At 37.6% G+C, this 11,635-nt stretch overlaps 2 protein-coding genes across 2 annotated transcripts; one reads left to right on the top strand and one right to left on the bottom strand.

Annotated features, from left to right (window-relative positions):
- The first annotated feature begins 1,546 nt into the window (after positions 1-1,546).
- Positions 1,547-2,949, top strand: LOC111783957 (B3 domain-containing protein Os03g0120900-like). The gene is made up of 2 exons (XM_023664779.1): positions 1,547-2,175; positions 2,316-2,949. The coding sequence occupies exons 1-2, from the start codon at positions 1,702-1,704 to the stop codon at positions 2,808-2,810; spliced, it is 969 nt and encodes a 322-aa protein (XP_023520547.1). The 5' UTR covers positions 1,547-1,701; the 3' UTR covers positions 2,811-2,949.
- A 4,012-nt stretch (positions 2,950-6,961) lies between these two features.
- Positions 6,962-9,960, bottom strand: LOC111783929 (alpha-L-fucosidase 1-like). The gene is made up of 3 exons (XM_023664738.1): positions 9,296-9,960; positions 8,975-9,214; positions 6,962-7,751 (listed from the first exon to the last, which is right to left on the bottom strand). Exons 1-3 carry the CDS (start codon positions 9,844-9,846, stop codon positions 7,049-7,051), a joined length of 1,494 nt encoding a protein of 497 aa, XP_023520506.1. The 5' UTR covers positions 9,847-9,960; the 3' UTR covers positions 6,962-7,048.
- Positions 9,961-11,635: the final 1,675 nt, after the last annotated feature.

Below are 11,635 nucleotides of genomic sequence, written 5' to 3'. Positions count from 1 at the left end.
ATTAAAATTAATTCAGTATTCAATGGTATAATAAACAATGTAAATAAGAATAAGAATGTTGGTTAAACATACAAATTATTTCTTATGATATCAAACAACTTCTTAATTATTATAATAAAATTCTGTATATTTATTTTTATTTTAATGCATAATAAATCCATAAATATTAAACTAATTGAATTATAGTTACGTTGACGAAATGTGTCGATTTGAACACATCTCGACCAATTAAAGTATAATAGTCATATTTAAATTTACTATAAAAGTCGTAGTCTGCAAAGCTCTTTGGGGACCAATGTATTTGTAAGCGTGTAATCGAGAGATGTTCGAAAATTTGAAAATGGAGAAAGAAAAGAATAGGTTGATAACGACGTTAAATTTCTTGGTGAAGAAAGTGTCGTGTGTTCGTTTTAAATAAAAAAAACTTAAAATAATTTACAGGATGCATGTGAGTGAGGACTCGGGTTGGGAATAGTCTTCACCACGTCATTATCCATATAATAAATGCTCGACAATTAATAATAATAATTAATTATTTAAAATTAAATAATGTTATAAAATTGTTAACGGTAATTATGGAGAATCAAACAAAACTATTATTTATTTATATAAATACTTAAATAAAACTTTGGAACTAAGCGTAATTTAGTGTGTAATTCGACACAACAATAGTTAGTGTTTAAAACGTGGCTAGTGGCTTTTCTTTTTTCATTTTTTTTAAAAAAGAAAATAATAATAAGTCAAAAAGTCAAACATTGCATTGGAAATGCCACCATCATACTTCCGTCCACACANAAATTTTTTTTTTTTTTTTTTTTTTTTTTTAATAAAAAACACTTCAAAATCATAATGTGAAAATGGGTATAAGTATAGGATTTAGTATTTTTTTTTTAATTAAAAAAAACCCCATTTTTCTATTAAAAAATTTATAAAATATATATATATATATTATATTATTAGATGAGAAAAAAGCATGCAGAGTGAGAAAGAGAAGTGGGGACAAGAGCAACTCTTTCTCAAATCTCAAAGCCAAAAATAATTAGAAAAAAGAACAGAAATGAGAGTGTGTACCACCAAGGATGTTGACAAGGACACCCTCACATGAGACCTCTAATCACCATAAACATCGCCTCCCTAAAACATACCCTACAATTTTTCTCTCTCTACCCTTATTAGGGACCATTACCCCCAAAACCCATATGGCCTAACTTGATTAAAGAGGGCCAAAATGAGTTCCCTAGATACCTATCCTATTCTCTCGAACTTAGTTGGGTTGTAGTTATAGCTCGTTAATAACAGTTCAAGCCTACTGTATTCTTTGGATTTTTTCTTTCGAGTTTCTCTTCGAAGTTTTTAAAACACGTTTGGGAGGAAGGTTTACACATCTTTATAAGAATGTTTTATTCTCCTCTTCAATCGAGGTGAGATCTCATAATACATCGACCTTTGAGGTCAACATCCTCGCTGACACTCTTTCCTCTCTTCATTCGACGTGAGATCTCACTCTAAGTTCATTTTCTTTCCTTTAAGTCGTGGTGATACGATTTCTTTGGAGTCTCAAATTACATTAATCCACATCCATCTTCTTCCTCTCTCTCTCTCTCTTTGTGGGTGTTTTTTGGTTTTTCTTTGAACCCTAAACATACCCATCACTCTCTAGAACTTCAAAACCAAGAATTTCGAATTGGGTTTTGTTAAAGGATGAATTTTGGACTCAATAGACACCAAAATCATCATTTAGAACCCAGAAATAGGCTCGATTTGACGATGTTGGAGCCGTCGGAGCCGGAGGAGGAAGCTGCTAGTTCTACGGCGGTGGGGTCCGACGGTGGCGATGGAGGAGTTGAGAAGGAACACATGTTCAACAAAGTGGTGACGCCGAGTGATGTGGGGAAATTGAACCGGCTAGTGATTCCAAAGCAACACGCTGAGAGATTTTTCCCCTTAGATTCATCAACAAACGACAAGGGTTTGCTCTTAAATTTCGAAGATCGCAACGGCAAATCATGGCGGTTCCGTTACTCCTACTGGAACAGTAGCCAAAGCTACGTTATGACCAAAGGCTGGAGTCGCTTCGTCAAAGAGAAGCGCCTCGACGCCGGTGATACCGTTTCCTTCCAACGTGGGGTTGGTGAAATTGGAAGAGATCGTCTTTACATTGACTGCCGCCGTGGCCACCGCCATGAACTTCCCTTTCACCACCACTCTCCCACCACAGTCAGCATCCGACCAAGCATCGTCGTCCCAGCAAGCGCCACTGCTTGGGGGCCATTCGTGTGGCAGCCACTCAGCGCCACAACACCTCGATACCTCCNCACCGCCATGAACTTCCCTTTCACCACCACTCTCCCACCACAGCCAGCATCCGACCAAGCATCCTCGTCCCAGCAAGCGCCACTGCTTGGGGGCCATTCGTGTGGCAGCCACTCAGCGCCACAACACCTCGATACCTCCCCCATCTGCAAGATCCCACATCGAATAGAGAGTGTTGTCCGTATCCATACCGGAGTGTTGAAACATCTGGAATGATGTTTTTGAGGACAGAGGGAAGAAGGGTAGCCCCAAGATTAGGGGATCAGAGGGAGGTGGAGGTGGAGGTGGAGGTGGAGCCGAGTGGCGGCGACGGCGGCGGTGGTAATTCAATGACGGTGGTTCAAGATACTCCAGTGAAGAGATCAAGACTGAGGCTGTTTGGTGTAAACATGGAGATGGAAGATCCAATTTCATTGACTTCTGATGAATGCGAATTATTATTGTTTTCTTCAAATTCAAACCCCAAATTGGCTTCCTCTTCGTCAAATTACGAGTAAGCAAAAGTTTTGAAGGCTTTTGGTTTTGTTTTGTGTATAATAAATTAGGAAATGAATGCAAATTAGTAAGAACATTGTGAGAATTTCTCATTCTTTTGAAGCTTTTGTGTTTGTTTCAAATGATATCAACCCTTCTAGACACTGCTGAGAACCCCAAAAACAAATGATATCAACCCATCCACATGCCCTGCACTTTTTCACTCCTTTTCTTTCTTCTATTGAGCCCCTTCTTGCTTATTTTGCATGAAATGCCATGATTTTGGGGTTATTCAATGCAATTTGAAGTTGAAGTTGGGAATTGATTTGGTATTATTATGTTTGTAGTTGGGATTAGTGCTTCAGCTTTATGTTCATTATGGTGGGAATTTATTTCTTTGATTAGTTAGCTCATATGTGCCATTAGAGTTACTTCTTTTTCGGTTCTTATCTTCTTCCTCGTTCCATTTCTTTCTGATCTTATCTTATCAAAGTTTAGAAATCACATAAAAAATAGTTCCTTTACAGAAATACTTCAGGTATCATATTATTTTGATTCTTATATTTTAGCATTGTCTGACCTCAAAATTTTAAAATTCGTATACTAAAAGAACCGTAATTTTAAAACGCGTCTCTTAGACAGAGTTTTACATAACACTATGATTATGGGATCTCATATTTAAAGTTAATTTTGAATGACTTGTTTACTAAATTTTTAGTAAATAATAAAAAAAAATCTATAAATATAGAAATCAAATGGAAATTAATGTTAGAATTACTTATTTTTATACAAATTTAGTTTTTAATTTTAAAAATTTATAAATGACTATTAAAGTTTAAATTTATATCTCATAAATCAATTATTTTTTTTTTACAATTGAATTTATCACGGATTTATAAATACGAAATTAAAAATTTATAAATATAGCGACCAAATAAACAAAATTTTAAAAGTATATAAACATTGAATTCATGAAAAAATAAAAATCATATGTTAAACATGTTATGATGTCAAGTATAATGTTCGATCTAATCTATACATCTTTACATAATCGAATTTGATTCTTCATTTAACTTTGCGGCAAGAACATTCAATCTTGGCGTTTAAATTTGTTCTGTTTCTCTAAGAAATTGTACTTTTCATTCATAATTATTAAAAAAAAAAAAAGAATAATATTGGATGTCGTTTTCATTAATTTCTCATGATCTGAAAAAAAGAAAAAAAAAAAAAAGAATATATTCACCTCCACATTACCGCTTGTCACAATTGTACTTTTCTCGACAGTAAACTTTTATGATTGTAGGACACTCACTCTCAATACTGAGTGAGTCAAGCCAATTTATATTCGCATCACCTACGCGTAGATAACATATGCTCAAGCCTTTAGCCCANAATACTGAGTGAGTCAAGCCAATTTATATTCGCATCACCTACGTGTAGATAACATATGCTCAAGCCTTTAGCCCGATTTTAAGAAGAAGATTTTAGACAACGGGAGCACTATAAGCAAAAGTCAACCTAACGACTTAAATAACATATTATTTTTTGGGTTTAGAGAATTCGACAACTCGCACGTACCAGGACACGGAGGGCAAAATCAACAGCCCATTTTGTGATTGATACTTGGACAAAACTTTTGTAGCAAAAAGGAAGAGATAAATTATGATTGTCCCAAACACCATATCTCTGTCAGCTTTGAGGGCAAAATCATTGCTTTTGCCAACTCTTATTTTGAAAGACAGTGAAGAAACCCGCAACAAAAGCCACCAAAAAGTTTGGATATACATACGANGCAAAAAGGAAGAGATAAATTATGATTGTCCCAAACACCATATCTCTGTCAGCTTTGAGGGCAAAATCATTGCTTTTGCCAACTCTTATTTTGAAAGACAGTGAAGAAACCCGCAACAAAAGCCACCAAAAAGTTTGGATATACATACGATGTATATGGATTGAGTTGGAGAAATCTTTTAGACTTGCTCGAAATTTTGGGTTGGGTTGGTGACTCAAACACCAAGAATAGAAGAGTCCACAAACAAACTCCAGTCAACTTCTATTTTTAAGTTGGATTGTAACCTATTTTCTGGTTGGTCTTGTTGACCTAAAAAATGTCAACTTGCAAATTAACTCCAATTTTCAGTTTTTCAAAAATTTATCCCAACTCAAATGAAAAAAAGAATTAAAACGTTTAGAATATTATTTTTAAGCAATAATTGAAACTGGCTTTTGTACAGTCCTTTTAAAGTATGGTACGGACCATTATTAATTGAATGGAATAAAGAAAATACAGAGGAATCAAATTAAAAACTTAAATTTAAATTTGAAAAAGAAATTAAATTTTATGTTTTGTAATTGTTCTACGGCAACAACTGTTTTTTAGTTTAGCTGTGTGAGATAATTGTCTGCTTGAGTCTGTTAGGTATCGTCATCAGCCTCATAGTTTTAAAACGTATCTACTAGAGAGAGTTTTCCTCGTTTTCCACATGAAAGAATGTTCCATTCACCACTCCGACCCATGTGGGATTTCACAATTCATCGACTCCCTTGGGAGCCATCGTTCTCGCTGGCACACTACTCAGTGTCCGACTCTGATACTATTTGTAACATCTCAAATCTACTACTAGTAGATATGTATTGTCGTCAGCCTCAAGATTTTAAAACGTGTCTACTAGGGAAAGGTTTTCATATCCGTTCTCCTGTCCAACTGATGTGAGATCTTATCGTTTTTCAACTGTTATATCATCAAAATCATTGTCATTCGAATAATTCACTAACCCTATTCTTGTTCTTGTTTTTGAAATAAAGAATAAAGAAAGATGAAGAGAATTAAATAGCACACAAAGGAAAGAAAGAAGGAAAGATAGCCACAAAGTTGTGAACGTAATTAATGAGAGCAGAGAGATGAATAAAAGCAATAACAAACCACTGACATATGGTAACTGGGGGTTCTTCATTTTTGGAGTAATGTAAGCAGTGATGAAAACGGAAGACAATGCAGAAACCAAAATGGGGCGAAAGCCAAATGGTTTGATGGTACCATGGATGGACCACCACTCACAGGGTATCATTCTGTTTAATCTATAAACTACGGCCGCCTCATCCACAAATCTAGGACACCCAACACAACAACAAACAACACGCCAACCAAAAATGGTGTTGGTTTTAGTTGAAATGAAGTTACTCTATATTGGCATCTCTAGACAAAAAGAAGGAGACATTGCATTTAACAATGACACTGCAAAGCGTGGCAGCCGATCCCATATACATTCATTCATTCATTCATTCATACATACACAAAAGCTTCACACGACAGCGACCCATCATCTTCCATCGCCAACCAAACAACAAAACCCTAATTCCACCAAAGATCAAATTTTTAAATTTACTTTATGTATAATGTCTGCGTTTTGTTTAAAGCTGACCCATTTCAAAAAGAGGGGTTATTAATAAATGCCTCACAGGCTCACATTTTGGTGTTCTTCATTTCTAGGGTTTGGACCATTTTTTAATCCTATGCTCTATCTTCTTCCATAACATTAAATCTTCAGCTCTTCACTTTTCCTACTTCTCAATACAAAACTTGCTTTCTATAAATTCTCTTTTAAACGGGTTTGCTGAGGATTCTTGAGAGAAAAGCCCCACATTGGATAATTAAGGAGAAGATACTGGGTAAACCCGTAAAGAATACTATTTCCATTAGTAGAAAACCTTCTTGGAAAACAAAAAACAAAGTCATGAGTACTTATGCTCAAAGTGGACAATATTATACCATTGTGGAGAGTCGTGGTTCCTAACATGCTAACATTGTTGTTAACTTAGTCATGTTGTCAATAGAAGGAATTGAGCCTCAATTAAGAGGAGGTTCTATGGTGTATGATGTAAGAGAATACTGTCTCAGTTGGTATGAGGTCTATTGGGGAAACCAAAATCAAAGTTTGAGAGCATATCATTTGTGGGGTTGGGTCACGAAAATTGGAGCGAGACCCAAGACACAGTCCCTTCCCTACTCTATTCAAAACGAGTCCCGAGTAGAAATCTCTTATCAAATTCACGTATTAACTAGTGGAAAAAAAGAATGCTATTACAAAAATTACTTTTATCAAAACATTATCTACAAGTTACTTTCAAATTAATTTTTAACCTTTTTTTCTATTTATTAAAATTAAAAAATATGTTAAACACATTCTAAAAGTATTAATTTTTATTTGTTTAAGTAATCTTAATCACTGAGCAAGAAGGCCACCATCCCTTAACTTGTAGGTCATTCTCTTAAGTCACAGCCAGTTGGGTGCCAAAAAGGGTCCAAATGGAGACCCAAAGAAGAGATCAAAGGGACAGCCCTAAACTCAGTGATCCTAACCCTGACAACATAACCAGAAACCACTCCAGTTTTAATCCTATGCAGCCGCTTATACCCAACGCTGCTCTCATCCACAATCTTCTTTCCATCCAAATAAATCTCATGCCGTCTGATCCTCTGACCAAGTCCTATGGCTTCTTGGATCCTTATCACATTGAATCTCAGCGCTTGATTCTGCTGACTTCTGATCTCAATCCAATGCTCACGGGCAGCATCAGCATCAGCTTCCATGGGTGCCCAATAAGTCCATAAGTGGTCACTGTCCAACACATTTTCAGGCCCAAACCCTCCCTCTTTGCCTCCCCTTTGGCTACTGGCTTTGACTGAGCAATTGTGAGCCAAGTTAATGGTGAAAATTGTGTCAATGGCTGCCTTGAATTGCTTGAGGGTCTCGGCGTCTTCTTGGGCTATTAGACCTGTGGAATTGGGAGGCACATTGACGAGAAGAACACAGTTTCTTCCCACTGAGTTATAGTATATTTTTAGGAGTTCATTTAAGCTTTTTGGGGACTCTGATTTGTGCCAAAACCATCCCTCTCTTATGGATACATCACATTCTGGAGGTACCCAATGTGTCCCTTTTGGGTCACCTTTGTTTAGGTACCTGCAATTCAAAATTTCAAACCGTGAATCTTTCTATTTTTCCTTTGGAGCTTTTCCTCAAAGATTTAAAACGTGTCTGCTAGGGGGAGGTTAAATGTTTTTTTCCCGTCTTTAATTGATGTGGGATCTCACAACCCACCATTTTCCAACTTATCTGTGATCTCACAATCCACCATTATAGGGGCCGAGCGTCAGCACACCGCCCAACACTGATGTGGGATTGACCCAATGTTGAGTGGGATCTCACAATCCACTCCCTTAGGAGCTAGCTGCGGAGAGGTTGAATGTTTCATTCCCCTCTCCAATTGATGTGGCATCTCACCATCCTCCCTCCTACGGGTCAGCATCCTCACTGGCACAGAGTCCGGTGCTTATGTGGGATCTCACAATCCACCCCGTAGGGGCTCAGCGACCTCAATGACACATTTTCCGGTGTTGACGTGGAATCTCAATCTACCCCTTAAGGGCTAGCATCCTCGCTGGCACACCACCCGGTGCTGATGTGAGATCTCACAATCCTCCCTCTTAGGGGTCAGCATACTCATTGGCACATAGTCCGGTACTAATGTGAGATCTCACAATCCTCCCTCTTAGGGGTCAGCATACTCACTGGCACACAGTCCGGTACTAATGTGGGATCTCACAATCCACCCGCAAAGGGGCTTAGCAACCTCACTGACACATTTCTCCCAGTGTTGATGTGGGATCTCAATCCACCCTTAAGGGTTAGCATCTTCGCTGGCACACCACCAGTGCTGATGTGAGATTTCACAATCCTCCCTCTTAGGGGTCAGCATTCTCAGTGGCGTACAGTCCGATACTAATGTGAGATCTCACAATCCATCCCTGTAGGAACTTAGCGACCTTACTGACACATTTCTCGGTGTTGATGTGGGATCTCGATACACCCATTAAGGATTAGCATCCTTTCTGGCACACCACCCGATGAGATCTCACAATCCACCTTCTTAGGGGCCAACATCCTGGCACATTGATGTGAGATCTCACAATTTATTCTCTTAGGGGCCAGCGTCCTCGCTGGCACGCTAGCAGGTGTATCCCTGTGATACCCTTTATAATAGCTCAATCACATATATTGTGCTATTTAGGCTTTTTTGGGTTTTCCCTTAAAGTTTTAAAACCCATCTCCAAAGATTTTAACACGGTGGTAAATAATGTTTGTTCCCTTCTCCAACCAACATGATATCTCACAAAAACACTTACTCGGAAATGCCTTCTGCTCCTATGGCAAGCAAAGTTCGGTTGATCGTCGACCAGCACGGCGTCCCTGCAAACCCTTTCTCGTTTCCAACCCATCGGACATCCGGCCCAGCATCGGAAAATATGTTGATGGAGCTCTGCAACTCCTTCACCATTGCAAACCAGTTCGAGAAGTAATATGACATGTTTGGAGCATTCTGACCTTTGGCTCCATCAAACCAAATCTCCCTCACATTCCCATACCTAAAATAACATTCAAAATCAGGAGGTTAGATAAAGCACAAATTTTTATGATTCTGAGCTAAATTGGGTTAATCTTCTCACTTTTTGAGAAGCTCTTGTAATTGGGCCAAGTAGTACTCATTATACAGCAAATCATGGCTATATCTCCGATCATGCCGATCCCACGGCGACAAATACAGCCCCACATCGACGCCGTGGGCAGCGGCGGCGGTGACAAACTCCTTAACGACGTCTCCTCTGCCGTCCTTCCAAGGGCTGCGGACGACAGAGTGGGTGGTGTATTTGGAAGGCCAGAGGCAGAAGCCGTCGTGGTGCTTGGCGGTGAGAATCATGAGGGAAATTCCGGCGGCGGCGGCAGTGGCGGCCCATTGGGCGGCGTTGAGAGAAGTGGGATTGAAGAGGGCGGGGGACTCAGCGCCAGTGCCCCATTCGGAGTCGGTGAAAGTGTTGGGTCCAAAGTGGAGGAACATGATGACTTCTCTCTGTTGCCATTTCAATTGGGAGAAGGAAGGGAGTGGGAGGATTGGCAATGGCGGCGGTGTTGAGACCTGGAGCTTGGGAGAAGAGAAATGGAGGATATGGAGTAATGTGAGGAAGAAGATGGAGGATAAAAGATGACCCTTTTCCGCCATGGACGGTCTCGTGAAGCTGTTTTGTGTGTGTGTGTTCTTTAAGCAGAGGAATGTGACAGAAATGGTGAGGAGTGGGAAATTGAGGTAGTGGACAGTGGGGTTGGTCTGTGGGGAAGATTCTTTTGCATATATGAACAATTGTATCACAATCAAAAGTTGTTTCAATATGAATTCAAGAATTGTGATATCCTCGTAATCAATTTCGATCTAGTCTTAGTTCATTTGTATACTCTTAATTTACTCGAGACACATAAAAAAAATTGAGATCTAGAACAAAAAAAAAAAACATGATCACTTTAGCCCGTGACTTATTGTCATCCGCCTCACGGCTTTAAAACACGTCTACAATGGAGAGGTTTTCACACGGTTAATGATTCGTTCTCCTCTCCAACTAATTTGTAATCTTACAATTCACCTCTTCAACCAACCATGAGATCTCACCATTCACATTCTTGAGAGTGTCCTTGGTGACACAGAGCCTAGTGTCTGACTCTAAAACAATTTATAACCGTCTACGTCTACCACTAGCAAATATTGTTCTTTTTTACTCGTTACACAACTCAGTCAACCTCCTAATTTTATAACACGTCTACTAGAAAGAGATTTACTTATTCTTGCCGACTTGAAATGAAACTTGAGGTTGGGGGATGTGACAGCCAGTCACGGGGGGGTTTTGGAATGTGGTTCGCTCGTGAAGGATCCCACAAATTTTCAAATTCAGTCATTTTAATTTTACTTCTTTTTTATTTACTAAAAATAACCACAATGAATGAATGAATGCTTGTTTTGATTCTCTTAATCAATTATTGTAGTGCATTTGATCGGTCATGATTTTAAGGACCCCACAACCCATTCATGGGAGGTTTGAATTCCCATAATCAATAATCATATTTAAAATAAAGTTTTTAAATTATAAATTATATTATATGACTCGAATTATTAAAAGTTTGAATTGATTTAATGTTTGTGTAAAAGAGGTTAGTGATTTATAGATGTTTGATATTTGAAGTTTATGAGATTTTATGTGAGATCTCACTTCAATTGAACAGGGGTGCGAAACATTTCTTATAAGAGTGTAAAAACCTCTCCCTAATAGACGCGTTTTAAAATTGCGAGGTTCACAGTGATATGTAACGAGCCAAAACGGATTAGAGGTTTTCTTGGAATAGTGGGTTGAGGAAAACTTTTTCTTTTTTTTTCTTTTTTATAACTATGGTTACAACTATCAAAATGTATTGATATTCATATTTATTTATAAACCTGACCTATCTATATCAATGTGGACCATGTTCATAATGTTCATCGTTCACATCTTCATTTTTAATAAGAATATTACTAAACAACATTGTTATATCACGATCCGTTCACTAAACAACAAATCTCTTTACTATAGTCCCCACTAAAAGGAATATTATTATTTATCAGCTAAATATGTCCGGCTAATTTCAATATCTTATCCTAATTTCCTCTCTTTATGATCTTTATCACCATCCACAACAATGGACGACTCTAATTATCGAAAACACAAAAGTCACTTCATATACAGTTGATAAATCTTCGAATAAATGTTGTTTTTTTTTTTTTGTATTTTTTTTATGTTCTTTTGAACTTTAAAAATCAACTTTTAATTTTATGCTCTATTCGATGAATTTTAAAGTATATTAAAGACAAGTTTGATTCCAAAATAAAATTTTATATCAGACATCTTTTAATCTTATGGATATAAAACTTTTTTTAAAAAAATATGATTATTAAAGTCTTTGACACACAGAAAAAAAAAAAAAAAAAA

The sequence above is a fragment of the Cucurbita pepo genome, unplaced genomic scaffold (assembly GCF_002806865.2).
Source record: "Cucurbita pepo subsp. pepo cultivar mu-cu-16 unplaced genomic scaffold, ASM280686v2 Cp4.1_scaffold000134, whole genome shotgun sequence".
Lineage (NCBI taxonomy): Eukaryota > Viridiplantae > Streptophyta > Magnoliopsida > Cucurbitales > Cucurbitaceae > Cucurbita > Cucurbita pepo.
Note: the sequence above shows the minus strand (reverse complement) of the source record. Positions and strands in the feature narration are given on the sequence as shown.

Coding starts and splice junctions, on each gene's coding strand:
- LOC111783929 (XM_023664738.1), bottom strand. CDS start 9,846: ATGGCGGAAAAGGGTCATCTTTTATCCTCCATCTTCTTCCTCACATTA. Junction 9,215..9,295: donor TTACAAGAGCTTCTCAAAAA/GTGAGAAGATTA, acceptor ATGTTATTTTAG/GTATGGGAATGTGAGGGAGA. Junction 7,752..8,974: donor GGAGCAGAAGGCATTTCCGA/GTAAGTGTTTTT, acceptor TTTGAATTGCAG/GTACCTAAACAAAGGTGACC.
- LOC111783957 (XM_023664779.1), top strand. CDS start 1,702: ATGAATTTTGGACTCAATAGACACCAAAATCATCATTTAGAACCCAGA.